Raw genomic sequence first — 27,235 nt, 5'->3', positions numbered from 1 at the left:
AGTGTGGGAGCCCCAGCTCACATTAAAACAATGTGTAAATACACTTTAGCCTAGAACCAAGCTTCTATTACACATCCCACATGTCTATCTTTAACCATCTCTACATGTACATACTACCTCAATCAGCCTGACTAACCGGTGTCTGTATGTGGCCTTGCTACTTTTATAGCCTCGCTACTGTATATAGCCTGTCTTTTTACTGTTGTTTTATTTCTTTACCTACCTATTGTTCACCTAATACATTTTTTGCGCTATTGGTTAGAGCCTGTAAGTAAGAATTTCACTGTTCTACTCAGCGCACGTGACAAATAAACTTTGATTTGATTTTATCAGCAACCCTCTCCAAGAGTTAAAGTGTGATGTGATTAGGGTTCTAAGGCTGTGTTTACACAGGCAGCCCAATTCTGATATTTTGTCCACTAATTGGTCTTTTGACCAATCACATCAGATCTTTTCACATCAGATCTTTTTTAGAGCTGATCTGATTGGTCAAAAGACCAATTAGTGGAAAAAATATCAGAATTGGGCTGCATGTGTAAACGCAGCCTAAGATACCTGTAACATTTTGAGAAAGGCCCCAATATTAATCTAACCCTAGGTATAATGAGGCTGCTCTGAAAGCTTTCCCTTTGCGGGTCAAGACAAATGTCCCTTGTTTATGCCAAGTCGGTCCATCTGCCAACATAGACAGAAAACTGCAAAAGTTAAATAAACGGCAATCGAAGTAGAGTCTTTATTCGTCATTAAGTGACAGTACTCTTATTGTCTGGTGAAGGCCCAATCCCTAGAGGGGACGGTGGCTTCGCAGATGACAATGCTGCTATCTTTCTTGACAAGGGTATTTTATCAAGTGCAAATATTCTGCCTCCAATCAATTCTTTACCGCTAAGTCCTCTCTTTCCGGCTATAGGCGGCTAGAGGATAATGAAAAAAAAACATGGCCTGTTAGACAACGCTCATTGTTGACGTTCGAGTGGTAGCAGGTGTCACACGGCGTGGATGTCAAATTAAAGACAATTTACCTGTCAGTGTCAAAAGAATGGCAGTAGAACGGATCAGAAGGGGAAGTGGTATCTCATAATACCGTGAAGTCATCCTGTCGCCGTGGTGATAATTAAACCAGTGCCTCATAGGAATACCTCTCACATGTTTGGGTTCAGGAAGGAGACACGCAGTGACCTCGCTACCGTAAAGATCATTTGGAAAATATTCTAATGAAATATATCTTCTCTAAAATAATAAGATACAGTATAGTATCTACAGTAACAACATACAGTATGGTATCTAAAATAACAGGATACAGTATAGTATCTACAATAACAGGATAGACTATAATATCTACAGTAACAATGTACACTATAGTATCTACAATAGCAAGATACAGTATAGTATCTACAGTAACAAGATACAGTATAGTATCTACAATAACAAGATATGGTATGGTATCTACAGTAACAAGAGACAGCATAGCATCTACAATAACAAGATACACTATAGTATCTACAACAAGAAACAGTATAGAATCTACAATAATGAGATACAGTATAGTATCTACAGTAACAAGATACAGCTTTAACAGGAACTTAGTGTATACCATGACTGCAGTATTGAAAGATTAACACAAAACTGCATTTATCATTTCCGAACAAGTGTCGGTGACAGTTATCACAAACTATCACATTAATCACATTGACAATACTTATGCCCAACCTTTGTCTTGCAGCCTTTGCATTTACCATAAGTATTTTACATCAACTGTTGTAGCTGCTATTTGCTAATGACATGCCCGTCACTAGAGACACACACACACACACATCTAATAGCTGTAGTTAATGTATTCTCCACACAGTAACATCGTGACAGACAGGAATAGAGCAGTACATTGTCTAAATGCCTGCAGCAGTGTAAGTAAGTGATGACTAATTCTGATCTGCAGTGTTGGTTCTTGGGAGAGCATTGTGTACACTTCAGCTCCTGGCTGTAGCTTCTGTAGCTGGCTGAAGCAGGTGTACTGTATCAAGGTTTTTCAGACGGTACACAGTGACTCGGTTTGCTGGCTCCTTAATGACTCCAGTGCTGATGAAGAGACTGAAAATGGAGTTAAATAAAATGTAAATTAATTACTTAAAAATCATACAATGTGATTTTCAGGATTTTTATTTTAGATTCCGTCTCTCACAGCTGAAGTGTACCTATGATAAAAATTACAGACCTCTACATGCTTTGTAAGTAGGAAAACCTGCAAAATCGGCAGTGTATCAAATACTTGTTCTCCCCACTGTATATATATATATATTTCACCTTTATTTAACCAGGTAGGCTAGTTGAGAAAGGCTAGTTGACAAGTTCTCATTTACAACTGTGACCTGGCCAAGATAAAGCAAAGCAGTGCGACACAAACAACAACACAGAGTTACACATGGAATAAACATACAGTCAATAACACGATAGAAAAAGTCTATATACAGTGTGTGCAAATGAGGTAAGGTGGGTGAAGTAAGGCAATAAATGAGGTAAGGCAATAAATAGGCCAGAGTTGAGTTTATTTATTTTATTTTTACAGGGTCAGTGCACATTAATCAACGTTTCAGTAAAAGTGCCGGTTTTAGCCAGCCGGCTAATTTTCAACCGCAGTCCGTAGTGGAAAAATAATTTCAAGTTAGCAATTAAACACTGGAGTGATAGACGTGCAGAAGATGGATATGCAAGTAAAGATACTGGGGTGCAAAGGAGCCAAAAATAAAATAAAATAAACAGTATGGGGATGAGGTAGTTGGATCTGTGAGCTGCTCTCTGACAGCTGGTGCTTAAAGTAAGTGAGGGCGATATCAGTCTCCAGCTTCAGTGATTTTTGCAATTCGTTCCAATCATTGGCAGCAGAGAGCTGGAAGGAAAGGTGGCCAAATGAGGAATTGGCTTTTGGGGTGACCAGCGAAATACACCTGCTGGAGCGTGTGCTACGGGTGGGTGCTGCTATGGTGACCAGTGAGATAAGGCGGGGCTTAACCTAGCAAGGACTTATAGATGACCTGGAGCCAGTGGGTTTGGCGACAAATATGTAGCGAGGGCCAGCCAACGAGAGCATACAGGTCACAGTGGTGAGTAGTATATGGGGCTTTGGTGACAAAACGGATGGCACTGTGATAGACTGCATCCAATTTGCTGAGTAGAGTGTTGGAGGCTATTTTATAAATGACATCGCCAAAGTCAAGGATCGACAGGATAGTCAGTTTTACGAGGATATGTTTGACAGCATGAGTTGCTGGAAAGGATGCTTTGTTGCAAAATAGGAAGCAGATTCTAGATTTAATTTTGGATTGGAGATGCTTAAGGTGAGTCTGGAAGGAGAGTTTACAGTCTAACCAGACATCTAGGTATTTGTATTTGCATATTCTAAGTCAGAACCGTCCAGAGTAGTGATGCTGGACAGGTGGGCAGGTGCGAGCAGCGATTGGTTGAAGAGCATGCATTTAGTTTTTCTTGCATTTAACCTCTTGGAACTCCCCATACCGGATCCGGTATCAGGAATACAGACTCAAGCTCATTACCATAACGCAACGTTAACTATTCATGAAAATCGCAAATGAAATGAAATAAATATGCCATCTCGCAAGCTTAGCCTTTTGTAAACAAAACTGTCATCTCAGATTTTCAAAATATGCTTCTCAACCATAGGAAAACAATAATTTGTGTAACAGTAGCTAGCAAACAAAGGATTTAGCGTTAGCATAGCGTTAGCATCCAGCACGCAACATTTCAACAAAAACATAAAAGCCTTCAAATAAAATCATTTACCTTTGAAGAACTTCTGATGTTTTCAATGAGGATACTCTCAGTTGGATAGCAGATGCTCAGTTTTTCCAAAAAGATTCTTTGTGTATTAGAAATAGCTCCGTTTTATACATCACATTTGGCTACCAAAAAAAAACCGAAAATTCAGTCCTCAAAACGCGAACTTTTTTCCAAATTAACTCCATAATATCGACTGAAAACATGGCAAACGCTGTTTAGAATCAATCATCAAGGTGTTTTTCACATATCTCTTCATTGATACATCGTTCTTGGACACATGCTTTCTCCCCTGAATCAAATGGTAAAGTGGAAGCAGCTGGCAATTGCGCACCGAATTCGACGCAGGACACCAGGCGGACACTTGGAAAATGTAGTCTCTTATGGTCAATCTTCCAATGATATGCCTACAAATACGTCACAATGCTGCTAAGACCTTGGGCGAACGACAGAAAGTGTAGGCTCATTCCTTGCGCAATCACAGCCATATAAGGAGACAATGGAAAACAGAGCTTCAGAAATTCTGCTAATTCCTGGGTGATGCATCATCTTGGTTTCGCCTGTAGAATGAGTTCTGGGGCACTTACAGACAAAATCTTTGCAGATTCTGAAACTTCAGAGTGTTTTCTTTCCAAAACGGTCAAGAATATGCATAGTCGAGCATCTTTTCGTGACAAAATATCGCGCTTAAAACGGGAACGTTTTTTATCCAAAAATGAAATAGCGCCCCCAGAGATCCAACAGGTTAAGAGCAGTTGGAGGCCACGTAAGGAGAGTTGTATGGCATTGAAGCTCGTCTGGAGGTTATTTAACACAGTGTCCAATGAAGGGCCAGAGGTATACAGAAGTGTGTCGTCTGCAATAGAGGTGAGTCAGAGAATCACCAGCAGCAAGAGCGACATCATTGATGTATACAGAGAAAAGAGTCGGCCCAAGATTTTAACACTGTAGTACCCCCATAGAGACTGCCAGCGGTCCGGACAACAGGCCCTCCAATTTGACACACTGAACTCTATCTGAGAAGTAGTTGGTGAACCAGGCGAGGCAGTCATTGGAGAAACCAAGGCTGTTGAGTCTGCTGATAAGAATTTGGTGATTGACAGAATCGAAAGCCTTGGCCAGGTCGATGAATACAGCTGCACAGTATTGTCTCATTCTTCAAGCTGTTCAAATGTTCATAGCAGGGTCAAATAATATAAACAGTGCTTATAGACGGTGCAACCGCTCAGAACCATAGAAGTAAATGTCAGTTGGCTTTTCATAGCCGAGCGTTCAGAGGTTGAGACAGCAAATGCGTGAGAGAGAGATAAACAGAGGTTCGGAACAAGAATGCAGACACACTCAATCTCACACACACAGTAACGTGTCGGATATAGCAATAAGAATGTCAGATTAATATTCAGTGCAAATCACCTCCTATTACCCTTCTCAGAGTTTTAAGAATTCCATTACACAGAGAGAAATGCGTTGATGTAGAAAAATACATTTATTTGAAACAATTTCAAAATGACATTTTCTTTACAGTAGAAATATTGAAATTAAGATGAAACAGAACAGCACTGATGATGCATGCATTTTGTAGGATTTGTGCAATGAAGAGTATTACAATGGTCTGCCCTTAGAATCATAATACATGTGGTAAAGAGGTCAATGGAACGCAGACCACGGAGATTAGCGCACATTCATCAAATCTGACCTAACAAAGTAGATAGTCAAATCCGTCATGATTGATGTATTGTAACAGGCCCAGTAAGTGGTTACTAAAGTGTGCATAACATTTTAGAAGTTTTCCCATTTCAGGTTTGAAGAAGTGACTGCTAAATGCTAACTTCCGTTCGTATAAGCTGGTAGCATAGCTATTATACAGAAATCTGTGCTGGTAGTCAAAGTCGTTTTTAACTGTAATGCAGTTGATTGGTCACAATGAGATCCATACATGCATTATACTCCGATTTCTACCTCAACATAGTGTGAAATACACATTTAAACAATAGCCTAAGTGTAGCCACATTTTGCTGCGGGTCAATGAGGAGTTTCAGGACATTTCCCCCAGGCCATCTTTCCCCTACGCGATTTTCCATGACATTTCCATTCATTTGGTTGAGTTCCATTGACCTCATTACTGCATCTATGTACACTAAGGTTTCTTAATTTTCCTTTCCCACAATCTTGATTCCCTTTCCGATTTCATAGATTATCTTATATTAGGTGTTCAACATTTGTAACTAATCAAACCAGCTCAATGGAATCTGATGTCAAGCAACGAACACAAGAGAAAAGCTTTTCAAACGAACGTCAAAGAAAAGAATATCTACACCAATAAATAAGCGCACAAACTGTTACAAATGTAACAAAACCCAATTACAGTGCCTTTGCGAAAGTATTCACCCCTCTTAGCATTGTTCCTATTTTGTTGCCTTACAACCTACCACCACTTTCCCTACAAACCTGCAGCAGTACAGAAAAATATAAGCATGTCTGAAGAACTTAGCACTGTTGAATGATCAACAACCATTGCGAAAATGCCAACACATGTTTCCAGCACATAGGGGCAAAAAGAGCTTCGAGGCTCATGGGATGAATGGTTGTAATCCACTGCTATAATGGCCTTACATGTCGAAGGAATGTCTTCTGAAGAAATTCAGGAGAAATAAAAGGAATTATTCACGTGGATGAACTCTCAGTGACCTTTTAGCTCAGCTAGCTCAACTTTGTCTACCAGAGGAGGAGTCACCTTAGGAACTGGTGTTGGCAGAGATGGCACAAAGAAAAAACAATTTAATATTCCCGTTATCTGTCACTACGTTAATCTTGTTTTCTTTTAATAAGTATTTGAACAAAGCCAGTGTGACATTGAGAACATCAAAGTGATTTGTCAACAACAAACTAAATAGGGACAGTCAGATGAGTGAGGAGGATGCAATTATCGTTCAACAAAACAAAGTGTTGCTTTGTTATGTCATGTCAGGAAGAATGCCTCTGTGGATGGAGTTTCATGCATCATAACAACGCTAGATTGTCGCTACTGCAACAACTTGCTTTGACAACTGCTATAACACTCCTATTAAAATGTAACTCCACTCTCGTTACAATGTAACAAGAGACTACATATACAGAAGCTCCACCCCTTTCCTTTACTACTGAACACACTTATGTACACTTTCATGGGAAACACTTTCCTTCTGCAACATTCTCTAAACATTCCCGCCATTCCCACCTCTGTGTGTCGTCATGTGCTAACTCCAGGCACGGCATTGTGGGATAGCTCAGCATGGTGAATTCGCTGCTTAATCATCCACTCATCTCCGCTTACCGCCAGACTGGCTACACCTGCTGCCAGGGGACCTGTCCGTGCCTTCAAGCTGCTGGCTGACTGAAGCTCCTGCTCCTGCTCTTTCTGATGACAGCTTTCGGAGGACTGCATTGCACAGCAGTGTAGTGGAGGAAACTAGCTACTAGCTAGCATTTATACTATTGTGTGTATTTCACCACGCTAGGGAATTTAAGTGGTGGAACTTGACTCAACAGTAAGTTTCTAACTTCTAAATGAAGCTGATGAAATGTGTTGATAGTGGGATAATTTGACGAGACTCAAACGTATGGGATGGTGGTTTAAAATCAGGGACTTGTGTAGTTTTTTTCTCTAGATACCTTATCAGATGAGTGGAAAGTCAACACAAAGTTGTTTTGTTCCCTTCTTGTATGGAGATATTGTTTGAGAGATAATGTTTGAGGAGATTACCATGAAACTCTATGAGAGTTGATATGCTTTACAGAGATAGAGCACTCTATGAATAGATGCCAGCAAAGGACTTGATACACTATATCACTGCAAAATACCCCCAAGATACTTGTCCTTGACACGCTGATGGGCCTTGTACAATATACTCATCAGTAATAACAATTTGACATCGACAACAATGTGGGATCATCTTGATGAATCAGACACAAATTATATCCACGGATCATAAATGGTTGATTCCACTTCTCGTTACATTCAAAGGGCAAACAATATAAATAATCCCATGATGTTTATGGCTAGTGTCGTCTGTTACAAAGAGTTTAACCTTGAGATGCAGGTAAAAATGACCACCAATTATGTGTTTTACTTCATTTCAAGCAGGGGTGGCGTTGTGTTAATTAACCTGGTTTGATATTTAGAAAATGATGCCCATCTTTAACAGTTAAACCCTTTGTACATTGTATGCCATAAATTAACCAAATTAAGAATATGCGAGTCTGTATATATACTGTATGTAAAAGTGACTGAGCTCTTTTAATGAATAGAAAATAACTATTTACAAAACTTGCTTATCTACAACACATACATCTCGTCCTTAATAATAACATGCACAAGTCAAGGACATCATCAAAAAAAAAGTTGATCTCTTCCTATAAGTAACATCTTGTTTTTAACACACTTTTAAGAACTGATAACAGGCCATGACTAGATCTCCTGTGTTCGGCATTGTACTTTTACTACAAGCGTGTGAAAAGTAAATATACATATAGTATATACAGAGTGATAACTGATATCTAAAGATATGGTACATTTTCAATAATATTCCCTGTTAGATCGGAGACCTAGACATGATGGCCCATACAGACAAAAACTCTGATACCTCATGAAAAGTAAAACATTAAGAAATGTACATAACTCTCTTAATAGGTTTTGATAAAGGCTTTGATAAAAGTCCATGAAATAAGACAATTACGGACTGAAAATGTAATGTTTCTTTTTAATCCAAATTGCGTAACAGTAGGCCTAAGAAGCTCATACTTGTAATTGAAACTTGTCTCGTTGAGTGGATTTCAGATTCGCCGCATAGATGCTATCAAGCAAGACACCCATGCACATCAGTATAAATCAGGCCCTTAGAAAACTATTAACATTGGGGTTGTGTTTGAGAAATTACAAAAGAAAAAAAAAGAGAGAACCCTCAAAATGGCAATACTTTGTCTGTACACATGTGTTGCATTCCTTCCCTGGCTTTACACGCTAGTACAGTTAGGAATCTCCCTTGTGCTCTCGCAGGCATGTCCAATTCGCCCTGGGGTAGGGAGAGAAAAAACACACATAAGAACAACATAGGTTAGTCCACTGGTAGTAGAGGCTTTGATGTCTGTGAAACAAATACCTACTTTAACACTGATACTGCCTGTTAATTACTGGGGTTTCATTACAATGTTTTATCAAAAGATCTTAAGCTGTTGTTTCACGTGTGGGACATTAGTGGCTGACCCATTGTTTCGTTTGTTTCCTTTTTATTTTTTACATTTTTTTAAGGGGTTGATCAGCTTAATATTGCGGAAAGAATGTTGCTTCGTTTGTTTCCTAGTTTTCTTCTGAAGATACACTACTCCTCCCTTTTCTTACCAGTTAATTCCATGTAAAGAAACAATGTAGACTTTATAAACACTATGTATTGTATACACTGCAGGTCAAAACTCACATTTTTTATACATGGAGATATGACCCCCATATGTGTTCTAGTCCAATAAAATTAATTTGGACAATGTATGTGTAATATTGTTGGAAGTTCATAGTTCATCCAAAGTTCATTCAAATTAGCAACTTGCTGTTAAAAAATGATTTATCAGACCATGTATCTTACGTTTAACCCTGGCGTCCATCTCCTTCTCCATGACTTCTTTGGCCGTAGAGAACTCACTGAGGGTGATCTTAGGCGTGCTGTCGCTCTGGCTGACCGAACCGATCATCTCCTGCTCTTTCTCCTGGTTCACCTCCGCGTATATGTTAATCCAGGGGATTTTTCTGCAGATTGGTAAATGTAGACAGACAACAGCCATGATACAGGGAATGACTATTCAATGATGGTCCATCCCTTTGGCAGCATTTCTCAAATACGTATATTACACTTTTTGTTCGGAGTTGGTATTTTGACAAAACTATACTAATCCCCCTATTGTCATGAAGCCACTAGATATCTAACTAAGAAATTCTTAATCTATACATCATTAAATGTCCATATGACATCAATTTAGCGATATAAGACTGTACTCCTAATGTATATACACTACCATTCAAAAGTTTGGGGTCACTTAGAAATGTCCTTGTTTTAGAAAGAAAAGCAAAAAAAAATGTGTCCATTTAAAATAACATCAAATTGATCAGAATTACAGTGTAGACATGGTTGATGTTGTAAATGACTATTGAAGCTGGAAACAGCTGACTTGGGCATACAGAGGCCCATTATCAGCAACCATCACTCCTGTGTTCCAATGGTACGTTGTGTTAGCTAATCCAAGTTTATCGTTTTAAAAGGCTAATTGATCATTAGAAAACCATTTTGCAATTATGTTAGCACAGCTGAAAACTGTTGTTCTGATTAAAGAAGCACTAAAACTGGCCTTCTTTAGACTAGTTGAGGACATTTCTATGTGACCCCCAAACTTTTGAACGGTAGTGTACATTTTGCATAATCTCAGAAAAATATTTTCTATTTATGATTAGAAATTTGTTTCATCCACTTGTACTTCAATTTATTTCAAATTCCAAGTCATTTCGTTACTTAATTGTTTGCTTTGTCGGGTGTGACATTTCAATAAATCTGCTTCTTCTTTAGATTCATCCGGGAATTTCAATATCCATAATTGATGCATTTTACACAGACTTTTTCACCATTTTAATAATTCAGCTACTAACAGCCAAAGTATGGCAACAGCATATTAAGCAACTGAATGATAGTTTTATTAACATAACATCACTGATTCCAACACGTGCCTCATGCATCCAAATCACTCTAAATCTGTTTACTACATCTAGAGTATAAAGGACATTTAAAAGTTATTTCAAAGGAACGTCTTCAGTTCATTATTGATGCAGGCCCTACCAATCTAGCATATTATTCTAATATGCATTATTAATGACGTTGACAGGTGATGAGAGCAGTGCTGGGATACAGTGTTCAAATATATAATCGCACAGTACAGTATATACCTCTTGAATTTGTAGATGAGAAACACTGCTAAACCCAGGAATACTACTGATAGGAGCATCAGCATGGCTGAACTGCTGTGTCTCGGCATGGAATCCACCAAGGGTGCTGTAACAGAGGGTAGAGGAAGACAATCATTAAACATAACAAGAACAGAGCAACACAATAAAGGCTAATCTGGGAACGCCTTGGAGATGATCTTGCTTCATTGCCAATATTGATCCTATACTGTATAATATTGTGTTACTAATAACAATAATGGTGGTACAGTTGAGATGTATATTTTGCATCACAACAGTCTGCTACAGTAGGGATACATACAGTCAATGCATATGCTTCACTTTAATCCATTTGTTGATTCAAGTAAATAAATCTGGCTATGTATTATGGGTCGATCCAAGGCAACAATAGTGCATTTTTAATGTCCCAGGCTGTGATAGCGTGTAATTACTATTTCTCAATGGTTGCCTTTTCTCCAACTAAAAGCCATCTGCTTTAAACAAGCATAGCAACATTCATATTCAGAGGTAAATGCTAAGTTATGTTTAAATCGAGCCTTTTACATCAATAACTGTCACAAATAAAGTGCAACACTTACTGTGGAATAAACTGGGGGTATGTGGTGCTGATTATACTATTTAACACCTCTCTCTGTGGTATTACACACCCTTGACACACAAACACACACACGCACACGTTATGGTCCAGCACCCGCAGACCTGCTTCTGTATACCTAGCCCTTTAAGCCACAGTCGGCCAGCTCAAGCCTATGTGTTCTGACTGGGATTACTTGGCTAATAGAACTATCAAAATATGTACTATTAGACCTGTCAAACCTGGCAATCCCCTTTCCAACCCCCACCCCCACCATTACAGAAAGAAAAACCGTGAAGAGTTCCAAAAAGTTACATTTTATGTGAAATTATGTGATTTTCCACATGTGAAATCATGTGGTTTTTCCGTAAGGGCACTTTCAACTCTAACATAAGAAGCCAGCTCCAGCTGGTGTAGTGAGTGTGGTGTTGTAGATGTACAGTATATACTGTAGTAGAAGGCTGGACTACTGCTCTGTATCCATTCCAATACTTTCAACTGAGAATCTTTTCCAATGTGAAAGAGGATTTGTGTTGTTTTGGGGTGGACGCTGGCAAAGCATTTTAATTGCAGCCAAGAGTAGTTATTTGTTTGTCTCATTCTGAGCCAATACTCAAACTGGTGTAATGTTGTTGATAATTTTTTTGGCGATTCTGAATTCCGCATGCATTTATAACCAAACTTCTCATTTTTTTGGTCCTTTTCTCAAGGACTAAACATTCAACATAATTATACTCAGTGCAACACTCATTTTGTGGCTGGATGGCTGTAAAAGACAGTGAACAGATGTTTGGGTCATCTTGATGGCAGATATAAAACATCAATTGCCTCAAGGAGTTCCACTTCAAATAAAATCCATCCTCCCTTTCCTCCCACATCCTCCTCCAATCTTCATACACCCAATATTGTGACAAACATATAAGGCATTTTAAATCCAGAACCCAAAAAAATGTGTTTGGTTTATGCTACACAAATATGAAGACGTTAGCGCCAGTAAATGACATTGCATTTATGACATCACAAAAAGAAACAAGCACAGCTAAAAAAAAAAACATGTAGAGAAAATAATGATTTCTCGTGCCAGTATATACAGTTCATTTATGTAATTATCTTGATACTAACTTCTTTCCTTACCCAGGGTTAGCTGTGTGATGTAAACAATTACTCTTGCTCCTGGCTTTAGCTCAAACTCCACCAGATTCTGGTTCAGAGCGCTAGCAAGTATCTCAGAGATCTGTTGAAGGAGATGAACGAAGCATCATTTAGTCAAACAATTGTCACACTTTTAATAATATTTGCTGCACAGTGGTTCAGTTGTCTCAATTGTCGGACTCGGCGCATAGAATTAATGCGTGTGTGTGTGTCATTTCAGCCATGACAATGCATTTATACTATTGTGTGAATTGGTGTGAAGGGTTGGAAACTATTTGTTATACATGCCATGACAGAATTACAATAACACTCAAAATGTCAGTGTCCAATCTAACTATCCCATACCTGCTCTAGCTCCTCCTCGCTCTTTTTCCTGCCCTCTGATTGGTTCTTGTGTGGTAACAGGAAGAGCTCAGCGGCCGTTGGCACACCTGGAAACACTGCAACCAACAGCTGATCCTCTGGAAAGTCTGACACCTGTTGACAATGGACAGTACTGTTACAATAACTTCATACTTGTATGGTATTCTTAGTCTACAGTCAAAAACACTGCCCTTAGATTATATACATATTGAACATCTTTGAAATCAAAGTAGAGGGAGGGGACAATGAAATAGCTTTGGGCTTGACCAACATGTGTTAATAACCAATACAACACTTTATTCATTTAACAACTAGCATCATATCACGTTATGACACGGTTATAACCATGTCATAATATGTCAACAGTTGACATAACCTGTCATAACATTGTCGTAACACTGTCATGACACATATATTTAGACGTGTTGTGACATACTGTACAGTACCAGTCAAAAGGTTGGACACGCCTACTCATTCAAGGGTTTTTCTTTATTTTGACTATTTTCTACAGTACATTTTTGAACAATAGTGAATACCTCCAAACTATCAAATAACACATATGGAATTATGTAGTAACCAAAAAAGTGTTAAACAAATCAAAATATATTTGTGATTTGTTTGCGGACGACACAACAGTGGTAGGCTTGATTACCAAAACGACGAGACGGCCTACAGGGAGGAGGTGAGGGCCCTCGGAGTGTGGTGTCAGGAAAATAACCTCACACTCTTAGTCTACAGTCAAAAACACTGCGTCAACAAAACTAAGGAGATGATTATGGACTTCAGGAAACAGCAGAGGGAACACCCCCCTATCCACATCGATGGAACAGTAGTGGAGAGGGTAGTAAGTTTTAAGTTCCTCGGCGTACACATCACAGACAAACTGAATTGGTCCACCCATACAGACAGCATCGTGAAGAAAGCGCAGCAGCGCCTCTTCAACCTCAGGAGGCTGAAGAAATTCGGCTTGTCACCAAAAGCACTCACAAACGTCTACAGATGCACAATCGAGAGCATCCTGTCGGGCTGTATCACCGCCTGGTACGGCAACTGCTCCGCCCACAACCGTAAGGCTCTCCAGAGGCTAGTGAGGTCTGCACAACGCATCACCGGGGGCAAACTACCTGCCCTCCAGGACACCTACACCACCCGATGTCACAGGAAGGCTGTTACGAATCTCTTTTGGCCCGACAGTCTAGGGGGGGATGGTAGTGAGACCCGTAACATAACTCATGTAAATTATAATAGTGACAAAGTAAAAGTAAACGAAATAACCACGACAACCGAAATAATACCGTCAAACTCAGGGTTTATTATAAACACACGGTAATGGGGGGGGGAACAGGAAAAAGGGCTGAGCTGGACCCAAGGAAAGAAACAAATATGCAAAAACACCCCTAAGCTAGGCTAGCCTATTTCAACAACAGCTAACTAACTAACCAAAAATACAGTGGGTGGTCCGCCCAGTTCTAACTAGTGTGTTTTAACAAAGTTTACCTACGGGTAGTGTATGCCCATGGGCGACTTGTCTTGGGTTCCCCTTTTTCCCACCAGCAAACACCATAAACAAAAACAATACTCACAGGAGATGACAAAGTGATTTGGAGGTGCTCAAACAAAAGAAGAGGTTAATTATTACACAAAGAGCGAAATCTACATACATGGCATTTACAAAGAGATTGTGCTACTGAAATCTATCAAGAGCAGAGATCTACCAACATGTCATTTACAAAGATTGAGCTCTCCTGAAATCTATAAAGAACAGCTATCTACCAACATGGCATTACAAAGATTGAGCTACTGAAATCTATCAAGAGCAGAGATCTACCAACATGTCATTTACAAAGATTGAGCTCTCCTGAAATCTATAAAGAACAGCTATCTACCAACATGGCATTACAAAGATTGAGCTCCTGAACAAACAAATGATGGGGTTTTTAAACCATGGGGAAGGAACTGTGATAGGGTAGGAAACAGGAGGAGGTGTGTCTTCTGATTGATGGGTTGATTGTTGACTGATTGGGGAGTGATGATTTTCACCTGTGAGGGGAGAAGGAGAGAAAAGAAACACACACAGGATACACACAGACACAGGATACACACAGACACAGGATACCTGTATCCGTAACAAAGGCCATAAAGATCATCAAGGACAACAACCACCCGAGCCACTGCCTGTTCACCCCGCTATCATCCAGAAGGCGAGGTCAGTACAGGTGCATCAAAGCTGGGACCGAGAGACTGAAAAACAGCTTCTATCTCAAGGCCATCAGACTGATAAATAGCCACCACTAACTAACATTGAGTGGCTGCTGCCAACACACTGACTCAACTCCAGCCACTTTAATAATGGGAATTGATGGGAAATGATATAAAATATATCACTAGCCACTTTATACAATGCTACCTAATATAATGTTCCCTACATTACTCATCTCATATGTATATGTATATACTGTACTGTATATCATCTACTGCATCCTTATGTAATACATGTATCACTAGCCACTTTAACCATGCCACTTTGTTTTACATACTCATCTCATATGTATATACTGCACTCAATACCATCTACTGTATCTTGCCTATGCCGCTCTGTACCATCACTCATTCATATATCTTTATGTACATATTCTTTATCCCCTTACACTTGTGTCTATAAGGTAGTAGTCTTGGAATTGTTAGCTAGATTACTTGTTGGTTATTTCTGCATTGTCGGAACTAGAAGCACAAGCATTTCGCTACACTCGCATTAACATCTGCTAACCATGTGTATGTGACAAATAAAATTTGATTTGATTTGATTTATATTCCTCAAAGTAGCCACCCTTTGCCTTGATGACAGCTTCGCACACTCTTGGCATTCTCTCAACCGGCTTCATGAGGTTAAATGCCTTGTTAAAAGTTAATGTGTTTTAGCCAATCTGTTGTGTTGTGACAAGGGAGGGGTGGTGTACAGAAAATAGCCCTGTCATCACGGCAAAGGTTGACTACTTTAAAAAATATCATATATAAAATATTTGTTTATTTGTTTAAACACTTTTTTGGTTACTACATGATTCCATATGTGTTATTTCATAGTTTTGATGTCTTCACTATTATTCTACAATGTAGAAAATAGTACAAATAAAGAAAAACTCTTGAATGAGTAGGGGTGTCCACATTTTTGACTGGTACTGTATATTACAATATTTTATGGCTAGTTATGACATCTATGTAAGAGTGTTAAAGCCCACAAAACCTGCCACACAATGCAAACCAATCCATTCTACTTGTAGATAGTATGCTATATAACATTTTTCTACCATTGTAATTATGCCCACATTGATGTCAAACATGTGCCTAGCCCAATGCTCTGTTGCTGATGACTGGGAAGAATGCAGGAGAAGGACAAACACCCTCTTTGGAACTTATGACTGACAGTCATGTATGTGATATGCGTATCTGGCTAATATTATTACCCTTACAACAACACCTTTTTTTTCCATATTTTGGAATCAAAGTTTGCTTGTTCACAACATTCTAAAGATGTATATGTAGCGTTACCAGTTATTGGAACTTAATAATACAATTTAGAGTTAAGTCATTTGATGTTGCTGTTGTGATGAATTCTTTACAGTCATATATATTTTTTCCTCAAATTTTGAATAACTTGTGAAAAATACGCATTGTCATGAGGCATTATGAACATCCTGTGTCACTTTACTTGTACTAAGAAAATACACTTTATGACACTGTCCAGAAGCATTATGAACATCCTGTGTTATTTTACTTGGACTAATACACTTCATGACACTGTCAAGAAGCATTATGATCATCATAATCATATTAGCCAGATAAGTCTATCACATACATGCCCTTTTGTTGGTCATCAGTCACAAATATGGTGTCTTGTCCTGCTCCTGAAATCTGCTCCTGCATTCATGCCAGTCATGAGCAACAGAGCATTGGGGTAGGTACATGTCTGACATCAATGTGTGTTTGCAAGTTAATATGGTACATTTTAGAAAATGTAATAGAACATAAACATACTGTTGACAAGTAGGCAACGGTGTAATGGAACGGTTTGCTTTGTGTGGTAGGTTTTGTGGGTTTTGACACTTATGTAGGTCTCATAACCAGCCATAAAATAACACAATATGTCACAACAGGCTAAATATGTGTGCCATGATAATGTTATGACCATATAATGACAGTTTATGACAAGTTGTTTCAGCTGTTATGACCTCCTATGACATGGTTATGACCGTGTCCTAATGTGTTATGACCCTAGGTGTCAAATAAAGTGTTATCCTTTTTTCAACCCAATCTCAAACTCCATGTTTTCGCAAAAGTGTATTTCTTTCTCGATGGGAAAAGTACGTCTTGCCAGACAACTGTTTCTCCAAGCCTTCAAAATAGCTACTACTAAATGCTTCTCTTTAGAATGTCCTTTATCCACTTTGGATTTACCAGCGAGGCACAGGTTCCAACCAGCAATCAATGTCCATTTTAAAAGCCACTAATGTTTTTATGGGTACTCTATGGGCCTATCGGCGGACAATGGAGTGGCGTAGTCGGCAAGTCACATACATTTGAAGCACATCAATTATCAAGCCTTAATAAAATCACAATTTAAGTAGCAAAGTAGTGGATAAATAAAGAGGAAAGGAATGACTTGCAATAAGGGGAAAGAGGTATAGTATGAATGGTAGAGGGAGGGGAGAGGGAAGGGGATATGATGCAACAGCCCCTGTAAAAATCAATACACTCAGCTTGTATTTGTTCTCTTTGCGATCACTCATTAGTCTAAAAACTCATCTGGCTCTGTGTACTTGGGTAGCGCTGGCATTTTGTGCCCCCAAACTCATTGGCTGGAGTGAAAAATCTGATCTGCGTTAAGGGAGGAGAGAAGGTGAGTCAGACAGTCAAATGAGTGAGTGTTTTGGAGGAAACTTTGTCCAAGCCCAAATATGGTTGTAAAACCACCTCTTCAGAATTGTGTCTTGATATAATTTAATTAACAGCAAACACTTTTGGAGTGGCTTCCTCACAATCTTACTGTATGCAAAACTAAATAAATAAGATGAAACAGTGGTCAATTATGAATTACTATTGTAAACACACCATGATTGGGATTCTGTTTTTCATTCGTCGTGAACTTGACAATATTGGGTTATTCTATCTTCACTCCTTCCACAGTGCATTATTTCCAACAATGTTGTTATAAATAGGTTATGATGATTCACCTATACCTATGATTTTATTCTGTGAAGTAAAGTACAGTCGTTACCCAGGAAATGAAGGGGGGGCGAGAGCGAGAAAGGGATGTCCAGAAGAAGTGCACTCTCTTAGGGAAAAAAGAGAACATGTTCACCTCTTGCACCCCACTAAGTGGTGAATTAACAAGTGGTGGTGAAACCAGGGGGGGATATTACTGAACTCCCTATTCAAACCTCGATTAATAAGCCGTGGGTTGAAATCAGCTGAGGAGCAAAAGCCCTGCCTTGCTCTCACTATTGTCAACCATAGAGCTGTACTGTAGTACGGCAACACTGCAGTTTAATGGACCCTGACATTAATTGCGGTTTTGCAGCGATCTTTGCTTTATTGTGGGGAGTTGTTTACTTTGACACAATGGAATATGTTTCATCTTGAAGGTGAACTGAACGTGAACCGCAGAAAACCAAAAGAGAAATGAAGAGAAAAATTCTAATAACACTTTGTATGGCGATTGTTGCACAATATCTAGACTATGAACCCTAAGTCAACTCTAGCAGTACATGGATGAATAGGCCTTAATATGATTTCCGTTTAGAGAAAGGGTGAAAGAGATGAAAGGAGGGATGGTTTGATAGGATTAAACTGTATATGGAGGAGCATATGACACATGAACTAGTGTTCATAAACTCAATAGATACCGTATAATGTATGTAGGTCCCAAAAGGTTGTATAACAAAACGTTTTGTATGAAAAGAGGTGCTGTAACAGTCTATTGACGCTAGCAATTAATAGCTCAAGCTTTCTATATCTGAGACAGCCCCTCAGTTCAACACAATTCAATTGGCTGATGCTATACTATACCGCCATGAACATACTATGTGACTCCCAGGTGACAAAGTGCACTTTATCCCTCACGAAGCCTCACTTTGACCCATATCACAGTAGCTCCCTCCACTGGCTCTCAGCCTAGCTCGCCTGTGGCGCCTCTCATATCAAATCAACTGTGGAGATGGTGAAAACACAGAGAGACCACAAGTCTCACACTATAGGCCTAAACCAAGACACGAAGTGGAAGAGTAACACACTTAACTATGACATATCAGCTCTAGCTCTCCTCCGCAGAGACTATGCACATCCAATGTCATAGTAATGCCTAAGATCTCCTTCATTCCAGGCTAATTCAGAAGAACGCATTTCATTGCTCCGACTTCTGAAAATAAGTTGTTAGGGCTCATCAAGCTGCCTCGAGGGGGGATGAAGATGCCGAGCCTCTCGCACCTGTGTGAAAACGAATCACAGGACAGCCCGAGGGCCAACGCCAAAGCGTCTGAGTGGATAGAAAGAGACCAGAGAGAGGGAGAATGAGAGAGGAAGGAATTCACGCTTACTTGGAGCAGAGCCTTCTTAATGACTCTCCCCACATCCTGTCTCCACTCGGGGACATCAGGGTTGTACTCGTCCAGATTAGGGGAGAAAGATAAAAGCAGAGATTTGAAGAACTCTGTCAGAAAGAGAGAGAGAGACCCAGGGGAGAAACAGAAACAGACCGTTAATTCAGCCCCTGATCTAGGTGCATTATTCTCAAGGTATCCTCCTCATTCCCCACTGTCCTTTGTTCTGGTTTTGTCCCTCCTCTAACTGTCTTCCGATGGGTGGGAAAGCTGACAGGGATGTTGGTGTGTGTGAGTGTGTGGGCACAGTATGCATGTGCTCATGGTTTGACAAGAGGAGATGATTGCTTGCTAAGTGATTTCTTAGATAATTGGGGTAATGTCCTCTTTTGCATATATCCTGACATATTCAAATGTAAAGTACACTCAAAAGTTGCATACCAAGTGAGATGCCTGCTAGATGTGCTAATTAGCATTACATTAAGTAGAATAATTTGATTAGGGTGATCAGAGAGAGAGAGAGAGAGAGAGAGAGAGAGAACCTTGGACTGCTATCATCTTGGTGTCTTGCAGTATGGCGTTGGCTGAAGACACTTGGACCGTAACCGTGTTCATTCCCTCGCTAGTGAAGGTGTACGAGATGCTCCCGTCTAAGCTGGTCACCGGCTGTAGGAAGAGGGAACATGGACAAAATGGATGATCACACTTTGATCATGTCATAATCCCTTCACCTAAAACCTTTAAACCTTTAAAACCTTTAAAACCTTGCGGCTAAAACCCCAGAACATGAAAGAAATCCATTCCAGATGATAACAACTTCTCACTTAGAGTAGTCGGAGCATCTGACTTGAATAAACCCCTACAAAACACATCCTCCCCATAATACCTAGCACCAATGCAGCTAAGGTCATAACTTATGACATACTAATAAGCTGTCTGAACAAAATATAAGATCAGAGACTGCTCGGCCTCTATCATAGTCTTCATTAATAGAAGAGGTCAATGTATTTAATACCATAGACATCATGTTTAACCCATATATACATCAGTGGAGGCTACTGAAGGGAGGACAGCTCATAATAATGGCTGAAATGGAATGGAACTGAAATGAAAACCAGGTCTTTGATGTGTTTGATGCTGTTCCATTGGTTTCTGTTTCAGCCATTACAATAAGCCTGTCCTCTGATTTAGTTACAGTGACACCAGCCACAACTGCAGTATATGTACAGTATATGGCATTATAGGGTAAGACCCTTTTTGAATAGTGTCAAAAAAGTTGTATAGTTGGTAACCCACATATACTGTATACTATACACAACACTGGAGTCCCACAGAGCTCGGTTCTAGGCCCTCTTCTCTGTACACCAAGTGTTTTAAGTCTAATTTACCTCAGTGTTGTTCCCCAGCCACCAGAAGTAGGTGACGGTCCTGGAGTGGATGGGCCACACCACTGCTGTTAGGTTTACTTCCTTGTTCTTGATGGCCACAAATGGAGCCAGCAATTGGACATGTTCCACAGGACCTGATACAAACACAGAGGATTATTCATATTCAGTATTGGATGATTCATATTCAGCATTGGATGATTCAGACTCAGTATTGGATGATTCAGGCTCAGCATTGGATGATTCAGACTCAGTATTGGACGATTCAGAGTGAGTATTGGATGATTCAGACTCCATATTGGATGATTCAGACTCACCATTGGATGATTCAGACTCAGTATTGAATGATTCAGAATCCATATATGATTGTAATTACAAGGACATTGCTTGAGACTGCCTATTTTACAATAGGAAAAGCATTCGCACATGGAAATATTATTTTTAGATACTTTTTTGGTTTAAATATGAAAAGCACCGGGCACATCCGGATATTAATTTTACAGGTGCGTGTGAAAAAATAAATAGCAACCTTCTTAAATTAAGAATTAGAGAAAAGAAGATCTCTCACACTGAGCTTGCCAGTATCACTATCATTATCACTGGGGTGGTGTGTGGGATCTTCTTCTCAGTGAGACTACTTTAGCTGAAAAGGGAAGGTGAATGAAATCTTCCTCAACAATTATCATAACTGTCATAATGTTTTATAGTTTTGATGGAATTTAGTTGAAGAACAAGATTTATTCTCGACTTAAAACACGTTGGCATTATCATGTTTTCGAGGTGATACCTTGTGAGTAATACTGTGGTCTGCCATGCAGAGACCGCAATAGGAGCTGACGTGGGTGTACGTGGCATTACCGTGATCTAAGTGGTGAAGGTTCGTATAGCGGAAAGATATAACACAGTATTTTAACAGTATTATTCCGGCTGACAGTGGTGTGACTCGGCGTTCAGGCTTGTACGTCTCCACCTGGGCTTCTGTTAACTTCTGTTATCCTTTTTAACTGAGACTAATCTTTATCCTAGCTTTCAAACGCATGCAGTGTATGCATGTGTGAGTGTTTGTGTCTGTGTATGTTTGTGATGTGTGTGACAGAGAAAGAAAGTGTGCGTATCTGTGTGTCTCCATCTTTTAGGTTTGTGTCTATGCAGATATGCATGTGTGTGTGTTGTGTGTGTGTGTGTGATGTGAGGCATTTGGTCAGACTCCCTAATCTGTGTCGGGTGTTAAAAATATTCAAATTTGAAAATTGTGGTGGCATCGTGATTGACACATTGCTTAAAGCATCATCTGCACTCTCTCTCCCCTGTAAATTACCTCAATGTGCCAAACAGCTCCCTGAGTGCAGAGGTCTGAGGCACTGCACCACAGTGCTTGATGCGTCAATACAGACCCGTATTCAATCCCAGGCTTTGTCACAGCCGGCCGGTTCCGGGAGACCCACAGTCATCCGGGTTAGGGGAAGGTTTGGACAAGGTCCTTGTCCAATCGCGCTCTAGAGACTCCTTGTGGCGGACCGGGCGCCTGTAATCTGACTGCAGTCACCAGGTGGACGTTGTTTCCTCCGACACATTGGTGTGGCTGGCTTCCGGGTTAAGCAAGCAGTGTGTCAAGAAGCAGTGCGGCTTGGCAGGGTATTATTTTGAAGAACGTACGGATCTCGACCTTCGCCTCTCCAGAGTCGGTACGGGAGTTCCAATGATGTGGCGAGACTGCAACTACCAATTGGATATCACGACATTGGGGAGAAAAGGGGGTACAACTTTTTTTGAAGTATAATAATTTGTACCAAAACATGGAGAAAAAAACACCAGCAGAATCAATGACATCAAAAATATCAAAGTACACTGATTGAAAGTGTCGTGGCGACCAGAGACAGCACTTAAATGGCACCAGTAATTGACTAAAGCCTCACTTTTCAAGTCAGGAGACGGGGTGGCAATTCAAACACAGCACTTCAAAGAGCTGGATAATTCTTGACACCTTTTAGACATGAACATGTTATATTTGTCACTATTATTTACTTGACATTTGGCTGGCTTGTTCATTACAAGATGACAAGAGCGAGAGAGCATCAAAGTGCTGTACTATGTGCAGAGCATTCTAGTACTTTGTCTTTAACTGTCTCCATTGTACACTGCTGTATATTTAGTAAGGTGGTTATTTACAGAGAAATGTGAGGCAGAGATATTCAATTATGATCCTTGAGAACCACGGCACTATTGTTTTCTTATCCTTTCCCTCCAATCAGGGACTGATTCAGAGCAGGGTCACCAGATGAGTGACCACTCTGGTCAATCAATGGCCGGTGTCACAATAACTGACCAATTATCTACCAGGTACAGTATAAACTAAAACCAGAAGTACTTCATTCCTCAATGAATTGAATATCCCTGACAAAATAGATGAATGTATAGAGGTGACGTACACGTAACATGGAGGTACAAGGTGGTAGTATCAAATCCCAGGGTGTTCTCCGCCAAGGCCGAGACACGGAATATCCCAGCCGTCTTGTAAACGTGTCTGATCCCCTCTTCGATCCAGCTCAGGTTGGAGTAGGAGACTGCCGTGCCATCTCCGAAATCCAGTTGGATGTTGGTTCTCATTGAGTCACCCTGGAAAACAAGTCAAGATGAAGAAAGAAAGAATGAAAAAAGACACAAATACGACAAAATTTCAAAATTAAGTTAGTTACATTAAAATATATATATATATAACAATTCCATTGTATTTGAGAGCCAGGCTAGATGCTTGTACTTGTGTTTATTATAGACTTAAATACATATCATTGTTTGTGGCGGTTAGCCAAGTGGTTGGAGCGTTGGGCCAGTAACCAAAAGGTTGCTGGATTCAATCCCCGAGCAGACAAAGAAAAAAATCTGTTGTTTTGCCCCTGAACAAGGCAGTTAACCCACTATTCCTTGGTAGGCCGTCATTGTAAATAACAATTTGTTCTTCAAACCAACCTGCCTAGTTAAATAAAGATTAAAGGTTTAAAAAAAAATGGGGTTCTATACAATAAGTATACTATCCATTCAGTAATCAGCACTAAGCATGCATGATCACAGGCAGGGCATCTTTGTCTGTTTTTGTCAGAAGTCCAACAGATTGTGTTGTGACACCTCTACATCAGCATGCATCCTGAGTCTGACATGAGTCCCTGTGGTGTGAGTGTGTGTGTGCATACATGTGTGTGATGGAGGGAGAGAGAACCACAGGAAGGTCAAGGTAGTGTAGTAATCAAGAGAGAGTAGGGTGGCAGGTACACTAGTCAACAGACTGCTGGGCTACATTCAAACACAGGCACAAGCAGTCAACACTAACCCAAACATTAGGGTTGCACCATGAGAGCAGTGTGTATGCCTGTTACACCTAATGAGGTTTGTGTGTATGTGTCTCTCGCTCTCTCTCTCTCTTTCATTTTATTCACTATATGTTTTGCTTCTTTTCAAGCACAGCAGAGTATAAAAACACGAGAAGGCTTCTGGGGGTATATTTCACGCCATTGTACCCTGAAAATGATAAACTATGAATAAGCTGAATAAAGAAAGGCAGAATAGAATGGAAGAAAAGGGATAACGTCGGCGGCTACTGTGTGGAACTGTAATGGCCCACAATCCTTTGCCAAAATCTCACTCGCAATGGCACTTAGGTTTTCAGTGGCGTCGATGTCATTCAGGCTTTTGTTGATGTCCACACTCTCTGGACACTTCTAGTTCTATATCGAGGTGTCCTGGGATCGCTAGCTAATCTGCATGAGACTGATGCTGGCATGCTGGCTAAATGTCAAGCTTTGTGTCCGTGGCTCTGTGTGTGACTCAGAGGGCCTCAAAATCCAAAATGCATAATAGGGTAAGCATCATGGTCTGGACAGCAGTGCTGGTTGACAATGAGGGGTTTTGTTAGTTCAGGTCCAGACACAGTAGGACTGTGTAATGTACTCTTGTTCAGGTGAATGTCAACACACAAAGGATGGTATAAATGGTGTGATGTCAGTGCTGTCGTGCTGATGGTGTGTCATACCTGGGTTCAAATCGTTGTTGCTTTCTTTAAAATGCTTTGAGTGTTTGATTGAGCCTGCCTGGAGAGCTAGATGGACTGATTTGCACTTTTGGGACTATTCCATTGGTTCTGGTTGGTGTACACATGACATGCTATAATGTAGCTAATGTACAGTAAATCTGGTTGGTGTACACATGACATACTATAATGTAGATAATGTACAGTAAATCTGGTTGGAATACACATGACATGCTATAATGTAGCTAATGTACAGTAAATCTGGTTGGAATACACATGACATGCTATAATGTAGCTAATGCACAGTAAATCTGGTTGGTGTACACATGACATGCTATAATGTAGCTAATGTACAGTAAATCTGGTTGGAGTACACATGACATGCTATAATGTAGCTAATGTTCAGTAAATCTGGTTGGTGTACACATGACATGCTATAAGGTCACTTTGTGATAATGAAAACTTGACGTGTGACACTGCAGATCCCATCCCTCTCTTAAAACATCAAACTTTCTTCCACCTCCCTCTCTCCTTTTTATCAACTGCCATGTTCACTACCTAGCATTACCACACATTACATATTTAGGCCCATTTGCTCTCCCCAAGAAATACTGCCATCTTAGGCTTCATGAATATAAATAAAACCCAATGCCATGAAGATTCTTCACCTCCATTAGTCTCTTGTGATAGTTGTTTTTAATTATTTTGGGACTGAAATCATTATTAAATACATTTCACAAACTTTTTGACCACATGGCATATCTCTCTAATCAGAGGAGGCCTCTCTTAATGAAAGAAATACATCCTAATTTCCTCAACTCATCACACTGTAATATGACAGCTGGGCCCGGGAGAGACCTCGTGGAAGAGACACTTCTTATCTGCAGTGCAGGGGGAAAGCACCGCCGCACCGAGCAGAGCGCCTCCGCACCTCTTCCACCTGAATTTAATGTGAGGTGATTGAACAGTGTCTAGGGAGTGAGGGGAGCGAGACAAGGCCCTGGCCCTAGAAGGAGGCTACTCTGAGTCTCACTCTATAACAGGGTCTCCAGGGGTGTCTCTATCTCTTAGGTCTTTATCTCTTACTCTGTCTCTCAGCTTAGTGCTTGGGTCCTGTAGCTGTGTGTGGGTGATGTTGTGTTGCAAGTTACAATTAAACTTTCAGCAGTTGGTGTATATGGGATAACATAACAGGGAAATAATTTCAAGCGTATGTCTGGAAAAACATCCATATTTCACTCAGTAACAGGCCTACAGTGAGTGAGTTTTACACCACATACTAGTACTACTTTTACAACCATGTATAACAAAACAAAACACCGACTTTTCATTCCATTTTACTTAAGGTAAAAATCAATGCAACTTATAACAGTAATGTATACAAAGTTGTCCATTTGGGCTCCTAGGCACAGAATAATGATATACAAAAAGGAAGCCATTTTGGCTTTTGGCCCAGCCCTACCTCATCCAGATGCACTAGGAAGGTGATGTTGGTGTGCAGGTCGGCAGTAAGCTTGCCCTCTCTGGTGGAGAGAGAAAGGCCTTTTGGAGCCCTGTTGGGACACATCTGCTTCCTGGGTGTGTACATGTCCTTGACTCCCTTGACGCAGTTGTTGGACACCACTTTTCGGTACCTTAAGAAGATACCATATGAATTAGTTAGTACATGTTCAGTATGGTTTACTGAGGTTATGGCTTCATGACACCACTAGTTAACAAGGCTAAGGTACTGGTCACGCTCATCAATTCAGTTTGACAGGAAATTGCAAAAATTGTATTTTTAACCTCAAAGTGGTTGTGGAAGAGACAGAGCTAGTGAACAAGACTTGCTATTCTTTGACTGATCTTAAAAATGCTTAGTAATTACTCATTTAAAAAGTACTTTTAACCCTGAAAGTTAATGTCTGACACAAGACGTACAGTAGTTGTTGGCCAAATTGACAAAACTCCAACATGTTTTCTAACTCCTGGACAAAACTTGACTTTTAACCTTGGGGAGGCGGATGCATAAATGAAGGATGAACCGTTCTCCTCAGACTTCCACCGTCCTGAGGCGTCCTAATCTGTGTCCTGTGACTCCTGACAGTGCTTTGCAGCTCTCAGAAGTACACTATGTCACTCGGTATAGATCTACTGTCTGGTGAATGACTCAGGCCTAAATAGCCAATATCACTATTCACACTAGGAGCCGTGCCAGAGGGTGTGACACCCTGACAGTGTTTCATTACAGTGGGAAGATGGGAAGATGAAGAAGCATTGGCCAACCTATACAGAGAGATACTGTAGCCACTGTAAGTTTTTACTTCTCTTTTGTAATGTGTGATACATATTCAGGATTTTTAACATGGACCATATTATGACCATCATAATGTTTTACAA

At 40.1% G+C, this 27,235-nt stretch overlaps 1 protein-coding gene across 1 annotated transcript in view; it reads right to left on the bottom strand.

Annotated features, from left to right (window-relative positions):
* Window positions 1-8,035: 8,035 nt before the first annotated feature.
* The window catches only part of LOC139424541 (VPS10 domain-containing receptor SorCS3-like), a 216,792-nt gene continuing 197,592 nt past the window's right edge, over window positions 8,036-27,235 (bottom strand). Inside the window, exons 18-27 of the mRNA XM_071176480.1 lie at window positions 26,319-26,490; window positions 23,265-23,451; window positions 20,839-20,972; window positions 19,993-20,116; window positions 19,448-19,560; window positions 12,840-12,971; window positions 12,477-12,576; window positions 10,751-10,856; window positions 9,405-9,565; window positions 8,036-8,840 (exon numbers count right to left, since the gene is read on the bottom strand). Of these exons, the coding sequence (XP_071032581.1) occupies window positions 8,782-8,840; window positions 9,405-9,565; window positions 10,751-10,856; window positions 12,477-12,576; window positions 12,840-12,971; window positions 19,448-19,560; window positions 19,993-20,116; window positions 20,839-20,972; window positions 23,265-23,451; window positions 26,319-26,490 (1,288 nt within the window). The 3' untranslated portion in view covers window positions 8,036-8,781. The remainder of the gene's footprint in view (window positions 8,841-9,404; window positions 9,566-10,750; window positions 10,857-12,476; window positions 12,577-12,839; window positions 12,972-19,447; window positions 19,561-19,992; window positions 20,117-20,838; window positions 20,973-23,264; window positions 23,452-26,318; window positions 26,491-27,235) is intronic.

Source organism: Oncorhynchus clarkii, chromosome 13 (genome assembly GCF_045791955.1).
Source record: "Oncorhynchus clarkii lewisi isolate Uvic-CL-2024 chromosome 13, UVic_Ocla_1.0, whole genome shotgun sequence".
Taxonomy (NCBI): Eukaryota; Metazoa; Chordata; class Actinopteri; order Salmoniformes; family Salmonidae; genus Oncorhynchus; species Oncorhynchus clarkii.
This window is presented reverse-complemented; position numbering and strand designations above follow the sequence as displayed.